At 34.3% G+C, this 27,682-nt stretch overlaps 1 protein-coding gene across 10 annotated transcripts in view; it reads left to right on the top strand.

The window, feature by feature from the left end:
• Positions 1-26,474, top strand: part of PNPLA8 (patatin like phospholipase domain containing 8) — a 42,423-nt gene extending 15,949 nt beyond the window's left edge. For 5 of the 10 annotated variants that reach the window (XM_067314661.1, XM_067314690.1, XM_013947842.2 and 2 more), the window contains 4 exons: positions 1,349-1,406; positions 4,159-4,353; positions 23,224-23,419; positions 25,637-26,474. In XM_067314661.1, coding sequence (XP_067170762.1) covers positions 1,349-1,406; positions 4,159-4,353; positions 23,224-23,419; positions 25,637-25,911 — 724 coding nt within the window. In that variant the 3' untranslated portion in view covers positions 25,912-26,474. Of the gene's footprint in view, positions 1-1,348; positions 1,407-4,158; positions 4,354-6,560; positions 6,604-8,419; positions 8,697-19,078; positions 19,281-23,223; positions 23,420-25,636 lie in introns of those variants that run through there. The other 5 variants (XR_001293288.2, XR_001293289.2, XM_013947841.2 and 2 more) reach the window with 5 other exon arrangements.
• The last annotated feature ends 1,208 nt before the right edge of the window (positions 26,475-27,682 follow it).

The following is a 27,682-nucleotide window of genomic DNA, read 5'->3' as shown; positions in this document are numbered from 1 at the left end:
GAATGCAGGTGGCACTCTTTCCCTTCTAGCTAGCTACTGTGAGATTGGAATTAATGCATTTATTGGCAAAATTTGAATAAAACAGAGCTATTGATGTAAGGACTGTGTCAGCAGCGGCCTTTGATCATAGGAGTAGAAGTTTTCCCACTTCCTTCCTCCCTCTCCAGCACACTTATGCAGCTGTCCCTCTAGCACAGATATCCGTTAGTGGAACAGTAAACTGTCCTACCTCCAAATGCTTGCTACAGTGGCAGGAATCCTGAATGTATTTAAATCATCTTCTATCTTCTGACCTCACTAGGTGGACAGTCATTGTTTTTAACAGTGGAAGTGCTCCTACCTACTGTCACAATAGTTGCAGCTGTAGATGCATGATCTCTTAACAGCAGCAGATGGAATTGTCATAGTTAGGATGTGTGGCAACGCTGGAAACTGCGGAATAAGGAGGATGCACCACATGTGTTTGTGTGGGCTGTGTATGAGGGCAGGGGAAAAGCTTGCTGATATTAGAGCTAAATTTATTTATTTAAATTAAACCCTATTTGAATTTTTATGGATGAGCACCTACTCTGTACCTCTGTAGACTTTTAAACCTTTACCATAAGCAAACTGAAGTTGAAATAGGTGCTGATGAGATTGTTAGCTGTTATGCTGGTATCCTCCAATATCTTGCATTATGCAGGAGGGCTACCTTCTAGTCAGTTCTTAGAATACTGACCCTAATGCTGATGTGATGATAAATTACATTTCTTATCAGTGGTGTTGTTTCTCTGATCTAATAGCTGTGAGATTTATGATAACCTATACATGTGAGAAAATTCCACCTCAAAAGGGGGTTTATATGCATGTTGAATTATTGTTATGGAAAATTACATGTAGATGCTTTCATTTTCTTCTAAATCATGCAGAATAGTGTGTTCTGTTCTTAGCATGTGTTCTCATAATGGTGAAACAGTTTGTGAGAGCAATTTTCATTACTATAAAACTTTTTGATAAGAATACTGTTTTTGAGATTCTTAAATGTAACTAAGTGCTTTGTTTTTTTTCCTCATGAAGTATTTAACTGTAAATCAGTAGGATTGCTCAAGTATGTGATTAAGTGAGTAGCTGAATCGAGACCACAATCACTTTTTCAGACTTATTTCCAATAGTTTAGAAAGTATGAGATACTGGTCCATTGAACTCAAATGCAGAAACCTGATCATTAAAATGAAATCCAAGGTTTCTTTCTTTTAAATGCAAAATTTTAATTAGGGTTGATAAAATGCTTGTATTGTACTGACTTAATTGTTTTGTATTTGTATGATGCTAAACTGATGGAACATTTTCAATTTTTTTACATTTGTAGAGAAAAAATGGGCTCAAATCTTCTGATTGAAACTGCAAGAAATTCCAAATGTCCAAAGGTAAGGGTGGAGCTTGCTTTTTTTATATAGGAGAATTTCTTTGATATCTGGAAATCCTGTCATGGCAGCTGTGATCTGTTATTGTGTAGTGAGAAAAATGAGTATCTCTTCCCTTTATCTAGATTACCCAGTTTTCTCCAGTCGCATTCACAGGCCTTAAGATCTCTACTTTCTGTATCATCTGAAAGGCACCAATTAATCGGAGGGATGTTATATACAGCAGCAGCATGAGAGTGAAAGATGAGAAAGCAAGGGGATTTTATTTTTGGTGAAGGATGGAGTGTGAGGAAAGAAGAGAAATATAATAGCACATGTTTTAGAACAATCTGTAATTAACAGGTGTTTTGGTGTCATAGCACTATATTCAGTGCTTTACTAGTAAATGGAAGACATTTACATTTTTCTAAACATAGAAACATATGCTTGTCTGACTGCATTCCTATTCCATATCTAAAATGAGGACATGAAAAGGCTGGACTGGCATGTTACTTTTTGAGAGAGAAGCTGTCCTATGTTGACTTGGAAGTTATCTTTGAACTGGGCTCTTTGGCTTCCTTCCATGTTCTTCAGTAATAAAATGTGTATATAAATAGAGTTGAAACTAGTAATCACAATAACCACTTTGTAGTCCTGGCAGGGGTGGCTCTCTAACAGGGCACAGTAAAATCAAAATAAAATGCACGGCTTTGTGTTCTCTGCTGTTATTGAATTCACTGAGAGGTGGATCTTTCCAAAAGGTGCTCATTACTTTACAAGTTAGACTTCATCATGAAGTGGAAACATACAAGGGAATTACAAAAAAAAAAAAAAAAAAAAGAAAAGCCTCTTAACGTGATAAGTTTTCTATTAAATTCTCCGAAGGTTTTTTTCGTACTGTTTTTAGTAGTGCTAGAACCAGACCCTCTTTTTGACAGAATGAGAAAACTTTTTCCTCCATCAAATGGAGTACAAACCATGTGTGTGTGTGCATTCCTCATTTTCATTTGCAGTTTTACTTTGTTTTCTCTTTTATGAATATGGACTTACTATGAATTAAATGATTTACTTAAAATTATGTAGTTGAAGAATGGAAATTAATACAGTGATATTGCAGCATCAGCTGCTAGTGCTGTTTAGTATTTCACAAAAAGAAAGGCTGCTGTATAAAATCGTACACAATACAGAATAGAGCACCCACTTGTCTGCTAAGGAGTATTGTTCTAAACAGTGCTAACCAGGCAGGGTGCATCATCACTGAAAGGTCTTGCACATTCTTACACTCAGCTGTCATTATAAGTACTCTCACCCCATGTGATTATATCTGTAAAGTATGCTGATTTTTGCACTCATACATTTTTGTCTAATGGAATTATGGTTTTGGCTTTTCCACTTAGAATTACATACGTGGCTTTTTATTAAAGATGTTTCAGTGTCTTTACAAAAAAGCCTAGAAAGCCTTTATGATTGTAATTGCTTTTTTTTTTTTTCCCTCCCCTCTTCCCCCTTGAGAAGAGCTTTTCATACTTATTTGGGACTTTAACTGAGAGGTTGCAATAAGTAATTATTTTCTAGGAGAAATAAATTGAGTTTACCCTTCTAACATATATAATTCATGCCATTGTTACATTGCTGGTTACTAACTTGTGAGAATTGCACATAAGCTTATTTCTGGTGCACTTTTCACATCAATTAAGACTTTTTCTGAAGCCCTTAGGAGCTTGAAATAATGATTAATTAAAATATGTAGGATATTGTTATGTGTGTAGCAAATATCATGTATATGGAGAACTTGTTTTAATATTTTCTGCAGCATTTGCATTTGACTGCTTCATAAAGGTAAAAGGTTTTTTTCATTTTATAGATGACACCCCATTTTTGTTTAAATGTCAGTGGATAGATATTGATAGAAACAGAATAGCCAGTAGAAATAATTTAATGTTAAAAATAGTGGTTTCTTTAGGGAGTACTTCAGAATGTCGGGTTTCCTGTCTCAGAACGAAGACATTTTCTGCTGACTGTTGTACTTGGGGGTGCCAGTGGGAGGGTGGTAGAAAGTTGAGTCTTTATGTTCTTCCAGTTGCTCCCTTCTCCCGTTTTAGAAACAAAACAGAGTAAGCCTCCTTCCCACAAGTACTGTTTTTTAGTCTTAAGATCAGAAGAATTCAGGGTGCTGTTTGTGTCTAGTTTAAGCTTCTCTGATTTTTTTTTATGGCCTAGGAGAACATTGTAAGGAGGTATCTTAAAAACTTTGCAGCTGTGACTCAAGGTGATAGGGAAGAAGCAGTGATGAGCTCCACAGGAGCTTTATATAACGGACAAATTCACTGATGTGGTAAAACTTTTTTAATTGTTACTGAATAACATTAAATACAGTGGACTATATCTTAGCGAACTTGGATGAAATTCAGTTTACAGAGAAATATAATAATAAAAAAAGCATTGTTTTATTACCAGATTACACCTGTCATGGTTTCAGAAGTCTTCATTTTCATGTGAGCCTTAATCAGAACTAAATCTTTGTCCTCTTCCCCAGATGCACTTGAAAACATGCATTCCTCTTTTTATAGATTATTCTTCACTGCAATAATTGAAGCTATCATTTTGTGCTTTAAAAATTTATATTTTACTTTTTTTCAATTTAAATAGGCATTATAAAAGTGAACAAAATATGATCTGAGTAGGATTCCAGATTTAATGAATGAATTGAATCCCATAATGTGGGAGATCTGTCATTATCAAATCTGAAACTATTTGTTCCTCCTAACTTTACTAGGTGGCTGCAGTGAGCACCATTGTAAACAGAGGGACACCACTGAAAGCGTTTGTTTTTAGAAACTACAATCACTTTCCTGGAGTTAAGTCTCATTATATTGGAGGCTGTCAGTATAAACTATGGCAGGCCATTAGAGCATCATCAGCTGCACCGGGTTACTTTCAGGAATATATTTTGGGTAATGATCTTCATCAGGTAAGTTGAAATCTTCTCCTTTAATAAATATTTTCCAACATTATACCTGAGGAAAAAAAAAGTTGTATGAATTTCTGAATCGGAACTAAGCCAGTATGTTAGTGGCAGATGGAAAGTCTAGAATAGGTAGGAGTAAGAAAGGAAATTCTTAGCTTATATAGCCCTTACAGAACTAGAAAGAGTAGAGGCTTTAAAATGTTCATCTTGTCAATACAAACTTGAGTTCTTTTGCTGTCCCTTTCTTCTCTGCTGGGCAGGAAACTTTATATGAGTTGTAAATTGCCTCTGACTTCCTGCTTACAACTGGTATTTCATTCAGCAGTATTTCACTAGACAGATGGTATAACTTAATATCTAACAATACAAAAGTGTGAAAAATTCAAATTGGGCATTTCAGTGTTACTTTTATTAGTGCACAATTTCTGTTTATACTCTACTCCTAATTCCCTCCACTTACTGCTTGTTAAACTCTGTATTGGTTCTGAGCTACCAAAAAGAATAAGAGATGCTGTGGCAGTAAAATTAAACTTAGAAGACAACTGCAGAATAAATCCTTGAGAATAAAGTAATGTCTCCTATCGACAGTGTATGCCACTTTAATGATCCTGAGCAGTAAAGAGGAAAGGAAATTATTTTTTTAGTAGTTTTCTCTAACATTTGTGTTCTTGTCCTCCAGTGCCCCTTCACTGTTTGTTCCCTAGTCCTCTGGGTTTAAAAGAATCCTTTTTACAGTATATATTTACTTAAAACTATTATTGTTTGTTTTTAAAAAAGATGTGTCGCAGATTTGTGACAGGATTAAAGAGGATAACTGAGCCTAGGCCCTTCAAGAAAGAAAGCATAGGATTCTATCCCTTAAATTTAAAGAGAACTTACTTAATTTAAGAGAATTTAGAGTGCTGTCACATTGCAACTGTGTTAAGGCTAATCCCATCAGATGAATTAACTATTGGAAAGTGACATTAGCACATTTTGAGTAATAAGTTTTACCCGGATCATGTGCTGAATTTCTCATGGTGTCCATTAAAAGGCTGTGTAAACTCATTAGCTAAGTGTAATGTGCATAAATAATGCTTAAGTAACAGATAAGTGTAAGATCAAATACTGAAAAATTCATTTTTTTCACTGATTAACAGGTAATTAACAGAAGCAGTGATACAGAGGCAATAAAGCTAGAATTTAATCTGGAAAAAAAATGAACATTCTCAGGAGGAAATTTCTCAGGAATTTATCTGTATAACATTCTCCTAAAGAATGTGACAAACTCAGTCTGGGCACATTTTCTATATAGACTGATGAAGCGGGAGAGTTGAGCATGAGCATATGCAATGATAAAACTGCTTAAGGAAACTGCAGGATGTGACTTCTAGAATCTTTGAGACATCTTTTGTTTGTCTGTCTTCACAGCATGTTTCTTTCCATGTAGGATAACTTCTCACTATATAATATACTTTCTCTAGCTTGTGTAGTTAGATTGGATGAATTTATCTAGTTTTACATGTTAGTGGGGACTGTGTTCATATGTGGGTAACTTTGCATGTGCATTGCAAAAACATTAAATATTCACAAAGTGTACAATAGTTTAAAATAATAATTTCAAATATTAAGCTGTATTTTGAATTAACATAAGGAGATGGAAAGGAGATAGAATAATTATATTCAGCTATATAAATTAAGAAACACTAAAATTCTACATAAGCTGGGGGAGAGGTGATCCTATGGAGAGTAGGGTGGTTCCACTCAGTGGTTTTTTTTTTGGGGGGGGGGTTGTTTTTTGGTAGGGTGCATGTGGTAGCCCTAAGAGTGCTTTTTTTTAATCAAATACCACCTGAAATAAGCACAGAAGGAAACTTGTTTGGTTTTTAAACCTAAAAATGGAATCATACAACATATATTCCAAGATTAAGCACTGCTTGAAATCCTGAAACATGGTCATCTTCCATCTGGTCAAGCAAAACTGGAAGGGGAACTTCTTTAGCCTCTGGAGCTGTTCCAAGCCGCTCCTTAACTGCTTGAATGGGTCAGTGTTAAGCTATGTGAGGAACTTTCCTTCCTCTTCTCACCTTTCCACCCCCTCTTTCCTTGAATTGAGAGCACATCAAAGTCTGGTTTTGCTTCTGTATGAAGAACAGCTAAACAAACAGAATGATTTTTATCTTCTGCACAGTAAACAATTATTTATCTTAATATCATTTTTGTATTGCCAGACTTGCCAGACTGTAGTGGCAGACTTGTATTTCCAGAAGTGCAGTAAGTTGGATATTAATTTCACCTATATTCACTTTAAACCCAATTTACCAGACTAGAGAATGTAAAGGAATGATTAGTATTATCAAAAATCAGGTCCAGTATTCTCAGCTACATAGAGCTAGAATGACATCTAGTTCATTTGTCCTTACTCCAGTCTCTTTGGATAAGCCCTTCCACATAGACTTTTCATTACTGTTTCACAAAGTCACAACTCCTTTTTCTTAAAACATCCTACTAGATGTATTTTAATTATTAGAAAGCAAGGGCTTAGGATATGGTTTGATTAATTCTGTAGAATACACACCTATGAGGTTCCAAGTTCTTAAATTATATATTCTCTTGGTAGGAATACTTTCACTTTTGTAAGCCATAAAGGACTAAGCATGTTTTCAGCACTAAAACGGTTTACCCTAGTAGAACTAGATGATAAATTGATTGATTTTAAACTTTCACATTATCTGAAAATATCTCTCCCACCCATGTGTGATATTTAAGCATTTTTAAATTCTTTTAGAATCTAAAGGCTAAAAATTAAAAAAAAATTTTTTTAATTAACATTTAAAAAATGTTAATAACCGTTTTACTCAGTTCTCAGTTATAGCTCGTACCAAAAACTGAACATGAGATAGGTAGGTATTCATTTAGCATCATTATTGTAAAACTGGTAGGATTAAGTTGGTTCGTTCACTATAATTGTCATGTTAAATTCCTCGCACGGATCAAATGTGATGCTAACACTTGTGGTTTATATGGAAATACTTGTTCTTTTCTGTTTTATCACTCTAAGCTTATACACTGTCTAACAGGTCAGGCTGCTTTTGAACTATAGCAATAAAAGAAGCATAGTATTATGTAAGACACTCCCAGTAGGAACATGACTTTTGTAAAATGCATCAGTGCAGTACGCATTAATTTTAAGTAATAGCTTACAATTATACCAAAGGCTTCAATATTGTATACAGTGTTAGAAAGATTATGGTTTTTTGCAGATTTTTTTAATGGATTGGAAATTTGCATTAGCTCATCAACATAATCTTTTTTTATCATAAATTATGCTATTTCCATCTTAACTTACATATAGCCTGCTTTTGCATAGTTGATGTTTCTAAACAATTTGAAGAACAGAGGCCGTTTGTGAAAATGATGGTAAAATGCCTGTGAAAATTCAGAATAGTAAATTTAATGGTGTCTATTTGCTGTCTTTGAAGCTTGAGACTGTAAAGGATTATATATAGGGAAGAATTTTTGCATTGGCTTATCACTCAGTTGTACCTCTAAATCTGAATGAAAAGCGTTGTGGCAGTTGACCTGACTTTGCAGTCTTCAGATGTGTGAAAATCTGTATTCTGACAATAGAAACTTGGTAATTTTTTTTTTTAATATAGTCAGCCTCTGTTATCAGTCTTCCTCTGTTATCTAGCTTTTATCGAAATTGGAGTCCTTTTTCAAACTGCAAAAAGTAGTTCTCTGAGAGAGGTATGTGTAGGGTTCTTAAAAATTCTACGTATAACTCTAACCATACATGTTGGAATCATGCCTGAATTGAATTGTATCTGGTTTTCATTTTAACCCTCACTTTTCCATATATATGTATATTATATATACATGTGTGTTTGTGAGCAACACACGTGCACCCTTTCTCTGGGAACATTCCAATATGACTTTCTGTACTAGTCACTGTAAACGTTCACAAGGATTGTAAAGTGTCTTAATTAATCAATACAGTAATAAATTATTATTTCTGTAACTCTTCTGACATAACGGTTAAAGATGACATTTGTAGGTGCCTAAACATTTATTCCTGTTTGTGCTGTAGATAAGCTGATGCAAAGTTTGATAAATTTCCACAAAAAGTAAGTAACTCAAAAACCAAATAGCAGTATTTACATTTGGTTCAATCATGCCATGCTATCCAGTTCCACTCTGTCAAGCAGGAAAAAACAGTGCAGCTGTTGGTAGATGAGGGGAGGAGGATTAATATTCTTTGTGGTTCAAAAGAGGAACACATTAACATTCAAAGGGATTTAATCCCTGTAACATGCTTTTCCAGGAACCATGCAAGTCGAGAGAGACCAAGGCCTGATGTCACAATATAGAAGCTGTGTTGCCACGTGTCAGCTTTTTTATATTAACCTCTATTTATGAAGCCCTGATCATCTCTTAACCTCTCCCTGCCCTCTTAAAATGAGTGATTTCCCCCCCGCCACTTCCCACAGAGGTGGGATTGTTTCTTATTTCTGTTCCTCTTTTTTTCTGTAGAGTGAAAAGTGTTTCTTTTTCAGACTGTTCAGTAATGTCACTTCAGCAGGCAGTATGGTGTTTTAAGCAAATTACCAATTAAATAATAGAGCAGTTTAACATTTAACAAAATCATTATGCGCACTTCATTTGCTAGGTTTTACAGGAAAAACTAAATTTGTGCCAACGGATTAGTTAAAAGGGCAGCAGAACTGAGAAGGAGAGGGGATTTAAGGGACTTTTTTTTTTTCCTTCTTCTCTCAAAATAAAATATACTCAACTTAATACAAAGGGTTTGATAATTTTTTTGTGATAATTTCCCGTGGTTTCATTGCTACTTTAAAATTAATTTTATTAAAATATTGGTGCTGACTTATGCTAGTGTTCACAGACTAATATTTTCTAGACCTTCTTTGAGGAAGAACTGATAATAAGGTGGTTAAAATATTGGCAGCTAATATGATAGTGGAGCTTTAACAGTGCAGGTGTAACACTGTGTGGTGAAACTACAACCTATAAATATATCAATATACAGAGAGAGAGGGAACTAACCATAATATGTTGTAACTAAAATTTCAAGTTTCATCTTGATAACAGAAGATAATATACAGTATTTAAGACTCTTTTCCTCCTTTCATTAGATAGTATATCTGGAAAGCTCTTTCATCTTTGTAATTTGTTACAGGACAGGCTTTTAAAAGTGATTCGCTTAGTGGATCCTACCCTAATTGGTTTTACATGGTAGCTTTTAAAATTAGATTCAAGGGTGCTTCCCAGGCTCTAAGAAGACATAGAATATAGGTCACATTGAAGTTCTTTTCATTCTTAGGATATGCCACGGTGATCAGTATGCACTAGAGCTACATAGACTGCGATTTAATAGGTATATCTTGTTCTCACAATGATAGAAGCAAATATTTCTTTGTTTCTCTGTCTCGCTGTTGCCATACACATTTTCCTACAGGCTTTGAGGCAAAATCACCTACTGTTTAAGGAAGGGAAAATTTACTGGAATGTGTCAGCTACATGGACATGTGTATTTCTTTCTCTTACAGATTCTAGAGGTTTGGTTAGCGGCTTTTAAGGTGGATGTACATGATGCAGTTTACCAGCCTTCCCAAAATTGCTCTGTTTACTGTACTGGTGTTAGTTTGCAGAGCAGGCTGCTTGCAGTCTGCAGTTCCCTGTAGGGACTTGTTAAGTGAAGTGTTTTGTGAAGGTTTGTTTTGTGAAATAAAATTGAGAGTATGTTTTCTTTAGGTATTTAACTTGGAAGCATTATAACTTTTATCTACTATGATATAAAGTGGTACTATGATATAAATGTAATTTTCAGAATGCTTATTTAAAAAAAAAATCACACTCAAATGAGCTATATTAAAATATATATTTTTTGCTTAGACTTCTGAGTCCAGATATCTTTATTGACACTGTTTACCAGCTAATAATTAATGCAAAAAATAAACCTTGTAAAATCAGAGGAAGCTGGTATAGTGAACAAGTAAGAGTTAAGTCCATTCAGTAATCTCTGCAGAGTCAAGTCAGAACTGTCAAGTTCTGATCTTACTGGCCACCATTTCTGAGGAGAGCCAAAAGGATTATTTGCAGTAAATTCTTGATCGCTTGTAATCTTTTTTTTCCAGGTTGTCTGTTTGTCTAATACTGACTTGAATGGGACTGTATTTCCATATGAAATAGCCTTATGATATTCGTTGAAAATAAAAGCCTAACAAAGTTTAGAGCAACTTGATACAGTGCTACCTCTTCCCTTAAGGAAGATTTGATTGTGATGTATATAGTGGTCTGTGCATAATGTGAACAACCTACCATGCTACCAGTTTTGTCAGCTACCATCCACTCTTAATTTTCCTTGTTTTGCTGTTTAGGAGGCTGTCCTTTTTTTGTCATAGATGTAATCTTAATACTGTGATGGTATTAATTTTCAGCATGTATGCAAAATGTGCATAAAGTTGATTAGTTTAATACCCAGTATATTCACAGTAGTGGAATAGGGCACAATGTCTGTGCCTTATTTCCTGTGCTGAGCTCCACTTCCAATATAAGGATCAATCTGTCATGCTAGTTTTCCAAATCTCAATAACTTCATAGTTATGATAACTTCAAAGATTCTTTACCTTGCCATTTTTTTTACTTTATGTATATTTATGCCACTGTTTTTGGTAGCAAAGGTATTTTAGACTTTTGGCTGCAGATCCTTTCAGAATTATTTTGGTGGGAATTTTCTTAGGAAGAAAAAGATGAAGTATAGAACTAAACAGTTTCTCTTGGATTAAGTCCAGTTCTCTGTCATGGTTGCCAACTACATCATACAGTCTAGGTCATAAACACATAACGCTGTCTTTGCTTCTGCTACCCTTGTAGAAGGTTATTTCAAGTTCTCGTTTTTCTGATAGCCAGAAAATTTCCAATTTTCAGTCTGAGTCTATTCATCCCTAATTGATACCCATTCTTCCTGTGCCGGTACTGTTTTCTAGTTTAACTCTCCTTTTTGTAGTATTTACCCTTCTGATGTGTTTATAGAAAGCACTCATACCCTTTTTCATTTTGCTAGTCTAAATACGCCAAGCTGTCTCAATCTTACAGAATGGACTCTGTGTTCTCTTGATCATACTAGTAGTCTTTCATTGCACCTGCTCCAGCTTGAGTAATCTTTCTTGAAACTGGACTCTTCAGTGTGCTTTGGCATGACCCAGGACATATTGTACAAAGTTGGATGATATACCAGATTTCAAAATTAGCATTCTTAAATTAGAAGCAAAATTCAAAGAATTTGATCAGGCTGTAACACTTAGATGTATTTTAGATGTTTTCTTAGCTGTGTCATATATTTTCCTTTTTTCAGGAGAAGGTACAGCAAAAATATATATTTGCCTTTTCAACAGCCACTCCATATAGGTGGTTTTAAATCATTCCATGAAAATTTCTGTACCCAGATCTTTCTCCTTTTTGGTCTGTGTGATTCCAGATTTGTTCTGAAGAGGATAGCTTCGTGTTTATAAGCAATTTCTTTCATTATGCATCTTCTCGTTTGGGTTTCCCTAGACCTCAAGGTCATTCTGTATTCTCACCAAAGCCATTGTATTTACAATACCTCTAATTTTTGTAGTAACAGATTCCATTAGGACTTGCGTAGTTTTGAGAAAATAATAAAGAAGACAAGCCCAAAATGAGCCTTTGAATAATTCTGTTATAAAACAATCCCCAGCCAAAGAGCTTCTCATTCAATGTAGACTGGTGTCCATCTGATTAGCCAGTTATTTCTCCACTCTCTAACTATTAACTCTTTAACTCTTTTCCGGTGGTCTGGTATGTAAGATGATTTACAGGTCCAGATTTTAATTACTGAAAAAAATCTGTTACCATTTCTGCTTTTGATAAAACTATGTTATATTTTTCATCTAGGCATGTACTGCTTAATTTAGAGAGTATAAAATCCTATGAGTCTCATGAAATTGCAGTCTAGAAGCAAAGAGCCTTAATTTAAAAAGTATCATTGCCTTTGTAGTAGTGACTGTACTATCTTTACAAATGAGACAGTGAAGGAAAATGACCCTGGCAAACATGGCCTGCCCTCAATAAAATGCCTGTCTTTAGAACAATATTTGAAGAGAAGAAAAACTGAAACAACTTAGCATAGCTAGAGAGCAATATAGTTGTAAGTTGTTCCCTGTTCTTTTTCTTAGGTTACTAGTAAGAACTTCCTAATATTTTTACAAGTTCTAACAGATTGATTCCTTTTTTGTTCCTTCAGTTTTTGACCAACAAGACATTGTTTTTTTCCACTCTTCATAGGCTTTCTTCTTGCTTCTGATCTTGAAGGAGATTATTCTTCCTTTTGGGGGCGGAACTTTTCCTTCAGTGTTTCACCCTTCCCCCCCTTTATTGAGGATACAGGTACTAGGTAGTTCATATCCACATCCTGAATCTTTCATGTGAATTATCTCCAGTAATTAGTTCCCTCTGTTTCTTAAATTTTGTTCGTTTAAGATAAAATACTTTAGTTATGAACCTGCTTCGATTCAATTTCAACAATTCTAATGTTTAAGTCAATAAATGAAGAGTAAAATTATATTAAGAAATTTGAATAGCTTGCATAGTTGTATAAATTAGTTTTTTTATGGTAAATCCAATTTCAGTTTGAAATTACAATACGAACAGTAAATATTTGTTTTGTTTCTAATACACTTAATATGTCTATAGAGGGTGCTTACAGCATTCTGATTATTGTACAGATTTAAACAGATGGATGACCAGCAATTTTTGCGTAGCAGTTGTCAGTAGTATATCTAATAATATGGGTCACCCAGATTCCCTATGGATTACTACTAGTCCTCATACTCTTCCGTATTTTTCTTGAAGTATTTTCAGTGTCCTGTCACTTTTATTACTCCTTGATAAATTGGCAGCTAAAAGCATAGACCAACTAATTTGCAAAACTATTATCAATAAGTGAATATCAATAACATTAGTCAGGTTATTGATATAATAATATATTGTGTCTTTATATTTAGCTGATTGTCTTGGAAAATGGAATTTAAACAATTCTGAAATTTTGAAAGTCTAATACAGTCCATTTTTTACAAGTGTTAGGATATATCTGGATCTGGTATTTCTACTCACTTGTGGAGTCCTTTGTTTTAATGTGATTCTTTTGTAAGACTACTAGAGCTATCTCCTCACAGTCTGATATTTTAAATCTCTTGATAGCAAGTAGAGTTTTTATATGCTTTGTAGGTTAAATGTTGTCAGAAAGAACAAAACTTCTAGACTTAAGCCCCCTAGCATCATCTCAATCCAGAAGGATTTTATTAAGATCAGTTTAGATTTTTTTTTTAACTGGACTCTTGAATATTGCCTGTGCTTCACAAATATAATATGAAGAACCCAAGTTTGGCTCTGTGTTTGGGGCCAGCTTCTTCCATGGATCAACTTTTCTTAGGTTTTGCGCTGTGCCTTACCTGTAATGTATATGCAATTGATCATGTGGAAGCCACAGGTACAATAAATAATATTTTGTTAATGTGTGCTGTTGTTCATTGCAGAATATATGCAATTAAATCTGTGGTATATAGGTAAAGTTTTTAATGAAATATCTGACAACTTATTTTATTGTCAAATGACCTTTTCTTTCATAATGCCTGCTAATATTTAGCAAGTCTTCATCAATAAGATGCAGGAGTACGTTTTCAGTATCTGACATACAAGCAAGAATTCCATAGTGTTTTCAGGGCAGCTGGGCATTTTCTATGAATTAATGACTAGCTGGGATGAGTTGATAATTTAAGATAATCACCTAGCAGCCTACCTCAGTAGACCATTCCTCCTGAAGAAATGTCAAGTGCAAATATGACTAATGTAAAGTAAAATATATTACAAAATTGTTAGTTCATATTAGTGATAATATTGATAAGCTCCATGAAGCATTTAGCGTAACATTTGTGTGTACGCAAACAGTGTAGTAGGGTATACTTGAGTAATCATTAGAAGAATACTGAGAAATATTGTAGGGGAGAATGGTTGTCCTGAAAAGTAAGCTTTTAAGTAAACTTTCAAACTTTCAGATATTTTTATGCTTATGTATTGGGATCTCTCAATAGAAAGTATCCTTTGTTTGAAACTGGTGTCTCAAAAGTATAAATTTAGCTAATGTACATTGTAATTGATTTTTTTAAACTATCAGACAACAGTAATGAAAATTTTGATCTTAGTGTCATTCAGTAATATGAATACAAATTTAATTTTTCTGTACAAAAGTATTTTAAAGATTTTTTCCATTAGTCAGTTCAAGGGGAATTACTTTTTCAATCCAGACTTGAGCAGTTATCACAGTTCTAAAATGTTTCTTTTCCTAGTGTCTGCAGAAAAATTATTTTTGACTTAATTCTGAGATAGTCCTATAAAGTAATGGGCAGAAGATGTATTTGACACTGTTGCCTCTCCAGAAGTAATGGAATTGGCTCACTCTTACATTCCCCCTACAAGTTTCTAACAATTTAGAAGGAATGCATTAGTATCTATCACCAAGTAAGGCCTCTTTAGAAAGCAGCAGCATGCAGAATACATTATAAATTGTATGTAGTGACCTAATGGCATGTCTGTTAGCATGACTATGGAGCAAGAGTGATTTTTCGTCAAATAAATTAGATGAAATACCTTATTTTTGTAAAGAGCTAGCTCTAGGTCATTGTATGCTTCATAGAAAATGATCTAATTATTAAAATTACTTTTCTCACTCATCTCTTGTGCAACAAAGTGGAACAGACCTACTGTTAGAATGAAGCTAAAACATCTTGTTTAAAATCCACACTTTAGAGACAGATCTGTTAGAAGTATTGGCACCACGTTCCACTGCTAGCACCAGAATAAGGATAAAACAATTCTACTTCTGCACTGTTTCATGTTTGTAACAATATTTTCTAGGCTCAAAAATAGTTTGTGTAAGGAAGGAGATAAAGATTTTCTGTGCTTGCTGGGAGCTCCTCTTCAACAGTTTTGTCCTCAGTAGCACTGTGACCAAACTGACTGCTTACTCACAAGAGGAGAACCATAATTTATCTAAAATTAATCATCTTTCATAGAACAGTGTAGTCATGTAACCTTTATGTTGAGGAGAGCATATTTGTACTCAACACTACAGGTACTAGTTTATTATACAATTAAATCTAAATTTGTAGGTTCCTTTTTCATTAAATAATATATTTAAATGTAACATGGTAACTCAGTTGGCTGAACAAGCTTTAGAATACACTAATATTCTTATAATGGCAATATGTGCCCAGTGCAATCGGAGGACTAGATTGAGATCTGAATCCTGAAAATATCTGTAGATATTTGTTACCTGAGTAGATCTCACAGGTAGTAAAATAACCCTCTCATTTCTTAATCCTGTCTTCTACTTTGAGGACATTTGCTGCTATTTATGTAAATGTATCGAGGTGATTTTGCAGAATGACTCAGCAAGGCATACCCATTTTATTTATGGAAACTAGAGTAAATGTTTTTAGCTTAAAGATTTTTATTTTCTAAGAAGTAACCCCCTGTAATAGTGCAAAAACACTTCAAGCTCTCCATTTAAAGCAGTAAGCCATATTCTTAATCTGCATCTGTTCATTATTTTTATGTTGATTTTAAACACGATTTGAAAAATAATTTTGAAAAGTCCATTCAAAATCTTGTCTTAGCCTGTGATAGCCTTGTACTAATTCTGTCTCCACTTTTTCACAAATACAATGAAAGTAAACAACAGAGCAAGTCTGTAAAAGTGAACTAAAATGCAAAGCATGTCTGCATAGGCAGTGAGGTGAAATGGTTACTATGGAGCCAACAAACTCAGCTTCCAAATATCAGGCTTGGCTTCTGTAAGTCATATATTCCTCACCCAATGCTAGATTATTTTCTTCACAAAGTTTAGCATCATTTAAGTAAAACTATGCAGCACACAGGATGTTGCTCAGAACAATTACGAGGCACAACTTGAATCTGACAAAATTAGGAAATGTAATGATAGGCTATGAATGTACAGTGTATTCTGAACTTTATAAAAAACCAACTGGCTGTAGTAAAGCGTGACTAATTTTTTTTTTAACATCTTAAGTTTAATAACTGTTTTTAAAGTATTGACTTTACTATTAGAATCGTGTTTTTATGCATGTTCACAATAGTTGTTTATATGGTACAAGATTTTCAGAAGGTTCTGTACAACCAGGCTCCCAAGGGGTCTGGAGTACTTGCTGTCTTTGAGACTTTCTAGATTATTTTCCATCTACTCATAGTGTTCAATCAGGCCTTTCTTTATCCCTTGAATTGGGAAAGGGGAATATCTTCACTAAAGAGTTTTAATTGAGGCATATGCCTACAAAAGGTGCATTTTTCCTGTTTTAAATAACTTATGATCTAGTAATCAAATCATGAGGGAGCCTTTCCTGGCTATTTTGCAACTATCAGAATATTTATAGAAAATATTAGGTACAGCTTTAGACTTCCAGCTAATCAACACTAGGCCCTAAAAATATGGTTGCAGTTGCAATAGGAATGTTTTTTGGAAAAAATTGCATGGAAAAAATATTTCCTAAAGTTCATTTAGGAATTAGTTCATACACTGTTAAGCAGGACATATCAGTTGAACATTTGCCACTTGGAAAGCCATGGCATAAGACTGAAAGTAATTTCTCAGTCCCCAAGTTTACTGCTTTGCTGTCACAGATAAGCCTGTTTATACATGTATTAAGCTCCCTTTTAAGATTAATTCATTTCATTGCCTCCATTGTTTCTATTGGAAATTAAAAAAATAGCTGCTTTCGATCACATTTACCTCCCTGATGACACTGGGAAAGTTGCACACCCTTTTTCAGCACTTGCTTACATTACCATTCCCACTATGGCACTTTATTCAGTATACTGCCAGCAAATTAAGTTGACTCAAGTGTGGAGTGGTTTTGCAAAGTTCAGAATATTAGGAAGTGTATAGTAGTTGCCAGTGCGCTGACCGTAGCAGCATAGATGAACGCAAAAGGTTTTCCTGGGGTGACTCATGTATGTTTGGGAAGAGAAAAAGGTGGCTTGCAACTACAGAATTAACTGAATGAGAAGAGACGGTGATATGTAGGCAAGGAAAGACAAGCTAAGAATGGGAGAACAAAGGAAATGAGCCACTTGTCTGCTCTGGCTGCTTGCCCAGTACCCAGGCAGAACTTAGGACAATTGCATGTTTCTGGGGATGCTGGTCAGCACATGAGCCATTTGAAGAGTTCCTGTAAGTTGAAGTCACCCTTTCAGTTCTGGTTTCCAAGATATGAGTTACATATGGATAATGCATGTTTGCATTTTTTACAAGTCTTCTGATTTGCACTGACAAATTTCAATTTCTAATAAGACTGCCTTTTTCTGGAGGTCATTTGGTCCAAGCTCCTCTTCGAAGCAGGATAAACTTAGAAGTTAGCTCAGGTTGCTCAGGACCTTTCTCCAGCTGAGTTTTGAAAATCTCCAAGGATGGAGGTCCCAGACTCCGTGACTCTTGCTCTGCACTTTTAAAGAGAGTCTGGCTGTGTGTTCTCTGTAGCGGAAGACCGTGATTAGATTCAGCCTTAGCCTTCTCTCTCCAGGCTGAACAAATGCAGTTCCCTGAGTGTCTCCTTATATGTCACATACTTCAGCCCCCAAACCATCTTAGTGGTTCTACACTGTACTCATTCCAGTTTTTCAGTATCTTGTAATTGGGCATCCAAAACTGGACAGCGTTCCCAATGTGGCCTCATGAATACTAAGTAGAGGGTAATAATCACTTCCTTTGGCCTGCTGGCTATGTTCTCTAGCCCAATATGATATTAGCATTCATGCTGCAAGCATACATTGATAATGTAGTAGTATATCTACCGTGCTGTTCAGGTTGTCTCTCTTCCTCTGTGTGTGCACATGCATTGGTACTATACCATGGCAACATATCTAATAATACAGATGAAATGGGAAACAAAATGTATTAAGATATTTCAGTCTATCAAAAAGGAACTGATAAATTTATCAGGAACAGAAAAGATTCGAGGTTGTACATAGTCGTCATTGCTTTGTGGAACTGGAATTACATCTGAAGATTATAGCAACATTTAAAATATAAACTTATATTGACAAGGCAATTTTTATACCATTGTACGTGGCATAAAGCAAAAACACTTTCTCCTTTGTAGTATATTTTTATATGAAGGCTTAGGGGAGCAGAATTATGCTATGCTAGTATGGGTCCATGACATTTATGCTTTTCTACTCTAAATTACATTCTGAAAATATATCAAATAAAACAGATAATGGGCAGAGGAATGCAACAATACATGCATATACCTTGAAGGTTGCATTTTGTCGATGCATTTTGCACATCTTGCTGATACTCGCACTTGTTAATCGCTATACTTACAAACTTTCTAAAATACATTATTGTGCAAATGCAGTTTTATTCGTGGAAAGTCAGATATGTAGAACTTCCCCACAGTCAGTTCATAGACTGTTCGGTGCAGCTTGTCATTTGTATACTTAATTTCCCTGCTCTTTCAGTGATTGCCACGTTTTTCCCCATAACACGACACTGCTATACCATTTCCTGTATTTCTCTTAGTTCCACAGTTGTGAATGTGTTTTAGTTCATGTCCTGAATCAGTACATTATTAGCTTGAGTGATGCTTTTTTCTTCTAGTTTACTATTCTTGTTTGTCATTTTCCCCTCCTGCAGAAGCATGCTGAGAAGATCCTAATCATACCATCCTAGTAACTGAAACACTTAAAAATTAAAATTGAAAAGTAAGAGGATCAAAGACAAGAGATGAGGCCAAGAAAACAGAACATTTGAAACTGAATGGAGTCAAAAATTGAATGACTTCCTTCTGGAAACAGAGACAAACAAGAATTCAGATTTTGGCCAGCAGACATATCTGGTACCCATAGATTAGATAAATTGACCTTGTTTACCTCCAACTCTTTAACTGTATGAAACTCAAGTGGCAAGAAAGCTCTAGAAACTAATATGGAAAAGGAAGGAAACTATTCTGATACTCAGGTGACATTCTATACAGTTAGCAATCATTCAGTCTTCTGGTTATACTGTATTATTAATGCATTTGTATAAACATCTTTTAAAAGCTGAGTGCCTGTAACAAAAAAAAATTATAATTAGTAAGTTATAAATAATTTGTACTACTTCATGATATAAATATGAAATAATGTCAACAAACCCAGAAAAAAATTAAAGTTACCAAACAAATTTTAGCACATCTCCAAAACAAGTTGCCTAACTTGTTTTAGGAACTCCAAAGCAAGGATCAGTGAAGATCCCAGTGATCTCTTTGTCTTACGTTCACAAACATGACAAACTGCCTAGTGAATCACTTTGAATTGTATTCTAGCATCTCAAGGACAAACAAGAAGAAAGATATGTCATGATCCCTTAAAATAATATTTTCTTAGAATATTCAGATCTTTCCTATTTCTGTATTGCTAGTTTAACATTTCTCAGGAAGGCCTTTTTGTCAAGTTTTATGAAAATAGAGGAAGGAAACAAGTATTTTCAATCAGAAGGGTTAGTTACTATTTTCTTAATCTTAGAGCTGGAAAATTCTGTGTTGTATACACTTTTCCTACAATTCACATATATGCGAGATCATTGTAACTAATTTTAAAACTTGTGTAATATTTTTACCCACGAATTTCATTCTTTGAAATAATCAGCTCTAAGGTTTCTGCTGCCACAAAATATGGATTAGATAAATCATTGCAATATTTTCTTATTGAATCTTTAAGAGCCCAGGAACAGCATCTCTGGAAGATTTTCTGGTTCCAGTATAACTAGTAACATCATTTACTCCTTCAGTAGTGATCATTGTAAGAAAAAGTAGTATGATGAGTATCATAGTTTGACAGAATAAGCTGACTGGAAACAAATTCATAGGGACATAGTCATTATCAATTGTAATCTACTTGCACGGAAAGAAAAAATCAATTCCTTTCCTCATTGAATCTTTCTTCTGACTTTCCAAGAAGGAGGTGTATCTATATAAATGCTAGAAATTATATAAAATATGTCTAATTTAAAAATCATTAGGAACGGATATTTACTTTAGTTTCAATAAACCTAAATTGGAGTATATTTAAATATACTGCACAAGGCTGTTGTTATCATTCTAATATGCATTTGGTATGTGTGGGTATATATAGTTTACCTTCCTTTGGTCTTTTATTTGTCTATATGACAAAAATGCAGCATATTCTAGTATGAAATACACCCCATCTTTTGATAACACCAGTCTTTCTCATGGTGAAGAAATCTGTTTAATTAAATAACATTGAAAAGATCAGTGGAAATTATTTGGTAAGCATTATTTTAATTTAGGATTTAAATAAAAAAATAAGCACCACAAAGATAAGTATTAGAATTTTAGATTATGATCCATGGGGAGTTATATGAAGGACAAAAACATGCTTGTATTTAGTTTTCTGTGTAGAATCTAATTTAAACATAAGCAAGGTTAATAGGCACTGAAGAGACCATTCATTTTAGCAGTGTCTTGAGCAAAGTGGACAGTAGTCCAGAATGAGTTCAAAGAGCTTTTGTAGATTGAAATGAAAGCTTAATTAAAAAAAAAAGAAGAAATTCCCTCAGCTCAGTAATCCTGTTTTTACTTATTTATCACAGCTGTAGTTAAAAGGAGTTTCTGTTAAATGTGCGTCAATGCCAAAAGACTTATTATTCCAAGCTATTCCTGAGTAGGTTGCTTTTTTATTATTCTTGTAATGTGATTGTCAGGTTTTAGTATAGGGAGCTTTCGTAGAATGTTTATTATAGTCCATATTCTGTTTCTTTTCCATTTCTAACATATTTTCTTTACAGAGATTTTGAATGGACACAAAAACCTTATTCTCTGCTGTGATTATTTACTATTCTTAACATCAAAAATCTTAGAAACCAAAGCCTCTGCATGTTTGTGCAGTCCACCTACTTATATGCATAAAGTATATCTACTATGCCCTCTTAGACGCCCAGGAGACAAACAAACTTAAGCTATTTTAAAACAGAGAGAATGCATTGCAAGGCAGGGTGGAACCCTTTCTTTTTTCATGTTCCAAAGTAGCAGAGATGTACTGATTAGGTGTTCTCTTCTGCAAACAACGGGCACTGCCTGTGGTTAGCCCCTGTGCCAGGAGAGCGTATGAGTTCATTCCTGAACTAAGAAGAAGATTTCTTAGTTTAGCACACAGAAAAACAAAAAGACATGGTGGTAGTTTTGTTTTGTTTTGTGTACTTTGAGGAAAACCACTGCTCTTAAGAGTAGTAACCTCCTCATCTGATTATGATACTTTTAGGTTTTGTGAAGGGCAGGGGAGTTTGCCAGTATGTCAGACTAACCCCTTTCCAATTAAAGCCTTTTTTAACTGGGGGAAGACAGAATTGTACCCCTAAGCAGCCCGCTAAGTCTACACAGTCACTGGCAAATGCAGAACAGGCACAGACAGAAAAATGGGACTGCTTAAGTAGCATTAGAAATCAGTTTTCAGCCTACTGTAATTCGGTAGTCTGCCTTGCCATCAGGATAGGCTCCTGAAGTGGTCTCAGATCCTTGGTTAATTTTAATCTTGCTGCAATTCTAGGGGCTTTTTCCCACCCAAGAAAAATCATCATGCCAGCAATTGTCTGGTACAGCTATAAAAATGTGAAAAACAGCAGTGTCTATATTTTACAGTAATTAAAAAAAATTGATTAAAAAGATTGTCATGATTAATGGCAAATCAGTCTGTAATCTTAGATAACTCGATTTTACATAGCTCATAGAAACTCATTGTTTTGACACTGTAAATACATAATATCAAAGGAATAGCAAGTACAAAAATAAAATAATTCTCCAAGCCATAAAATTCAATTTTTAAACTCTGTAATAGCCAAATCTATCACTTCTTGTTGAACTTGATGTTTCCATGTTAAATTTTGCTTTTATAACTACTTTTTTTAGGCCTTCCAAATATAGAAAATCCTGTTGAATTCAAAATCCAAAATAATCTATTTTTTATCAGACTGAAGATAATATGTATTTCCAGCAAGTGCTGAACATAATTTTAAAGAATTGCTGGATCAGCATCTCCTTGTCTGAATGCTCCTCAGACTTCTCAATAGCCATACTGATTCTTACTGATCCAAAAGTATTTTATCCCAGCATAGTCACCAATATTTTTGACATTTCACCAGCAAAAGATCTTCTCTCTCCTCACCTCCAGATTTGTAAAAGTAGCCTTTGTTGCTCTTTTAGTCCTGGGCTGAATTCTGATATTTTCCAAGTCTTAAATATGGGCTATAGCATTCTATATAACAGCTATGCTTATTATACAGCAGCTCTGGCCAAGCTTAGCCTTTCTCATTTTTTATTTTAAGAATCTACAGTTAGTGATAAACTTTGGGGTTTTGTTACAGAATATATTCTTGTAATAGTAGTAATAAAACATTTTGAGATGCAGACTTTTTGGTCATTTAAAAATTTTTCCGTATTTATATCTGTGTTACTGAAAAGGTGTTCAGAAGATAAAGTCATAACTTCTTCAGACATTCCAGCGCATGCTGCTATGTCATCCTACCTCTTTTATACACTACTTCACACGAGCAGAACTGAACCCAGGCAGCAGAGCCACTCTTGCAGTGTCTGTGAGCCCAGGAAGCCCAGCTACACAGCTGCTGCATAGCCCAAACAAAACAGTTGTACAAAAGATAGTTATCACCTGTTTCATTTAATTGATTTGGCATATTAGTGTTATGCCAGTGTAGATTGTAATTGCAATTTCTTTTATGACCATATGTTATGTATAGTATTAATGTATATATTTATTTTTATTTTACAGGATGGAGGTCTGCTTCTAAATAATCCTTCTGCATTGGCAGTTCATGAATGCAAGTGTCTTTGGCCAAATGTTCCACTGCAATGTCTAGTATCACTGGGCACTGGCCGATACGAAAGTGAAGGGAAGACACATGTCACATACACCAGTTTAAAAGCCAAACTCACAAATGTTATCAGCAGTGCAACTGATACAGAAGGTTAGTGTCTCAAGATATATTTTTATTGTGTTTTTAATTGTTTATGATTCTTTAGTTTCAATTCAGAGAGCAATCTGCAACTTTTTCCCTGTCTCCTCTCTGCCCACCCCTTTGAAACTTCTGTTTAAGCCAAACTACCCATAGCAAGATCTCAGGTTTCATTTAGATGAAAATTAAATGTGGACAAAAGTAGAGTTTAAATGGTTGTTCTCAGTAAGCTATTTTCATCAAACTACTTTATTATTTTATGCATATTTACTATATTTCAAGCATGTCTCTTCCTACCTAATTATGTATAGTTGGTGTTTTGATATCAGTATTACAGGTTTTCTGGAGATAGTAATATGAAGGCATTTCTTAGCTTTATCTTCATGAGTCCACATCTTGATTATGTTGTTGTTAAGCTCTTTTAATTGATGAGCTTTCAACTGTTAACATAAGGTTGATGACATAGGTATACTAAAGATCAAAGATACCTTAAAAATCAGAATGACAGTAGTAATCCAGCAGTGTTTATAGAAAGGTATATCTTTTTGCTTGTGCCTCAGAATAAAAACGTACTCAGAAATTCATTTCAATAGAAAAATCATATTTTCTTAAATTTGGTTTGTTTTTTTTCATAAACAGTAAGATTTAACAGTTAATATGGAACGTTGATTAGTTCTCAGCAGCTTCTGAAGTACTTTAAGTATATTCTTTTTCATGTATGTTTTTAATATGCAGTTTCCTAAGGGCTAGATTGTATCTGCCAATGCTTATGGTTTCCACTGATGTCAGGAGGAGCAAAGCATGTGGTTTCAAAAATAAACTCTGATCCTAGATTGGGAATATCTTGTAACTCTATCATTAGCTGTTTTGTTTTTATAAACTGAGGAAATACTGATATACAAATGCTTTCTGAGGTTCTGAACTGAGGTTCATAGTGAACTGATTAATGTTGATCAAGAAATATTCTTACAATTTAGATCCCTTGGTGTAAAAATCTGCATGATGTCTGTCAACTGACTGTTGTTTAGTAAGAAAAGCTAGATCTTATGCCTTATTTTTTTGCACAATTGTGGGAAGGTCTATCAAGAAAAAGAAATAATAAGTTTCAGTGCAGCAGAAAAACTGGGAAAAAATTGGTGGGGAGAAGAAGAAACTGAAGGAAGGGTCATTGCGGAGACCGAAGGAGAGGAAATGGAAAAAGGGGCTTAACACAATAGACTTGGGAAAATGGGAAGTTATATTTTGAAGGAAAAAGAGGAGTGTATTAAATAGAACAAGAAAGGAGGGAGATGGTGAGACAAGAGCAGAGACACAGCTGCGTAATTTACAGGAGGAGGGACCAGACAGAGAAGATTCCAGGACAAAACTACTGGACTTATTGTCTCATTAATGATGTTTTTCACTTTAAAACTCTTACATAAAAATAGATGTTTAAAAGAATGAAAGAGAGTGATAAGAATGCAAAAAAGAAGGAAATAAAAGAGAATAGAAAGGTGAAAGGAGTCATGGAAATGAAAGATTAGGTGAAGAGCTAACAAAGAGAAAGGGAGAGAGAAAATAGGTTGTAGAAGAGAAGGTATAGGAGATGAAGAGAAGAATATATAAATATATTACATAACCAGTCTATTACTGTACTTGTTTACTGAACTTTTAGAATTTACCATGAAATTTTTAAATTGAATAAATATTAAATTCAAAACAAAAAATCTGTAGTAATAAAAAAATTAATTGCAAATAAAAGAAACCTTCAAAACTGCATCTTTTTCAATGCAGTCTTTGACGTTAGAGAAGAATATACTGCTATCAGTTTCATAATGCCTGCTCCTGTTGATACTCAGTGTAACAGATCATGGGTAGCCTAAATGGGAATGTGTAAATTACATTACTGCTCTTTAGAATGCAGTCTTATTTGCAAAGGACTGGAATGTACATTTAACTAAAAATCAGTTTCTGGATAGCTGCAAAGCCTTATTAATTGTCATAGCAGTGAAGTTGTCCTAGAATAAAAGGTGAAGCTTTTCCAGAGAAAACAGCTACAGGATCATTTGCAAACCTTCCAATGAGAGAGGGTTTTTTATAAGCTGATGGCGTGGAAAAACATTTACTCAGCAAAGCAGCACATATTTACACTTATGGTGTCACTCCAGATCACTTACTGTTCAGAGATCGTAGGAATATTTGTCTGTCTCATTTAAATATAACAATTTCCTATATTTGTTTTAAATACAGAAGTTCATACCATGTTGGATGCACTGTTACCTCCAGATACTTATTTCAGATTTAACCCTCTTATGAATGAAGACATACCTCTGGATGAAAATCGTAAAGAGAAACTTAATCAGTTGCAGACAGATGGAATTCGTTATTTAGAACGAAATGAAGAAAAACTGAGAAAAGCTGCGAAAATTTTAACACAAGAAAAAACAACTTTGCAGAGATTTAATGACTGGATAAGATTAAAGGCTGACATGTATGAAGGCCTTCCATTTCTTTCCAAATTGTGAATATGTAATGCATGAAAGATTGTAAATGTAAATCTTGTTCCAGAAAAGTACTGTAAAGGAAGAATGCTTATTATGGTAAATATATGGCAAACTTCTTTGAAAAGCTATCTGGAGAAAGCAGTTCAGGACAGCAACTTTATGCACATTCACTTGATACAAGGTTTTATGGTGTTAATTATTTTTTGAACTTTAGGGATCTTATTGTTGTACTACTTAAGTTTGTTAAAATCACTAAAACTGAAAACTATGGCAACAATTGTGCTATGTGTTTTTGGATGTATGTACCATAATCATGTTGACAGTAAAACTTTATTTATCAACTACCAAGTTTGTTCAAAATTAACAAAAAATAAAATCTGTATTAACTTTATTGTAGGCAGTATACCTGTTATGCTCTTGTATTGCTGGTCAATTTAAAACATTCTTACAAAAACTTTGCCTGTGTTAATTGCACTTTTACAGTTGAAAGACAGCATTAAACTTTTTTATTTTCATCTTTTTTGTACCTAACAGTATTCTGGATGTTTGGATGACTATAAATGACATTAAATAATCACAACTGATCTTTTTAGAACTTACTGCTCATTGTTTTTATAGAAATAACTTTAGATAGGGTCATTCATTATTTGAAAATAATCCCAAGCCCCCAAACTTCGTTTGAGCAGCTATTCCTGTCACAAGAAAAAGGAAATAAAATCTTGAAATTGTAGTAAGCTTACCACACTCTTACTATTCATTGCTTTGCAACTTGCTTCTTGCTTATGTCAAGAAAGGTGGTATAGTGAGCTGTGACAATGTAGTACATCAATGAAAATATTTTCAAAAACAGGAAAGTACAAGTCAGTTCCTAGAAACAGTATGATTGCAATGAAGTGTGAGCTATCGCATGATGGCGTATACCCATCGATCAGATTGCTTGATTGCTTTCTGGGTGAGATTTTGCCTCTTAGTAGACAGCTACAGTACATGAAGAAATGTATATTTTATACAGTGCATGATATGTCCAGTTTCACCAAACACCGGTGCATCCAAAAGCAAAAGCTATTTTGTCACTTTGCCTTTCAGGAGTAATCATCTGCCATTGCATTATTCACTAAAAAAATAACATTTCCTTTGATAGCCACCCCCTGTACTTGTCTTAAATCACTGAAAATGTTATTAGGCTGTCTTTAAGAGCATGACTTGGCAGAAGACAACTGAAATCCTGCATTATTTCAGGAGCTGCTACATACTATTCTTTGACTGTGGAAGAAAACATTTGATTTGAGTTGTTCTTTTTTTAACCTGAGAAGTAATTTTCACCTTTGTCCTTTTACTCAAATATATTCTACATGCTCCCTCAGTTCTCTTGTTTTTGTCACTGAAGCTATTAAGTCATTGGTATATAAGCTGTAGCCTTTGAATTTTTTTAATTGTCCCCAATGCAAGCAAATTATAGATGTATAAGGGCTAAAAAAGCCTTTGTCATTCAGTATGCGAGGAAGGAAAAAGAGAAGAAACAGCATAGAGAGGCAGAGAACATTAGAATGCTACAGTGATTTAAAGATAAGAAGTGAAAGAATGTGTATGTGGTATGTTCTCTACTTTTTTTACTTCAACACCAAAAATAGCTCTTCCAATTGGGCAATAAAAATACTGAAAAGGAAAGCCTTACGTTCTTGGTGCAACTGTACTTTATACAACTCCCCTTTTATATCTTCAATCTCAATTGCTAAAAAAACAAGTAAAAGACTAACAAGAATTCCAACTTTTCCACTTGGTTTGAGATAGT

This window comes from Apteryx mantelli, chromosome 1 (assembly GCF_036417845.1).
Source record: "Apteryx mantelli isolate bAptMan1 chromosome 1, bAptMan1.hap1, whole genome shotgun sequence".
In the NCBI taxonomy this organism is placed as follows: domain Eukaryota; kingdom Metazoa; phylum Chordata; class Aves; order Apterygiformes; family Apterygidae; genus Apteryx; species Apteryx mantelli.
Note: the sequence above shows the minus strand (reverse complement) of the source record. Positions and strands in the feature narration are given on the sequence as shown.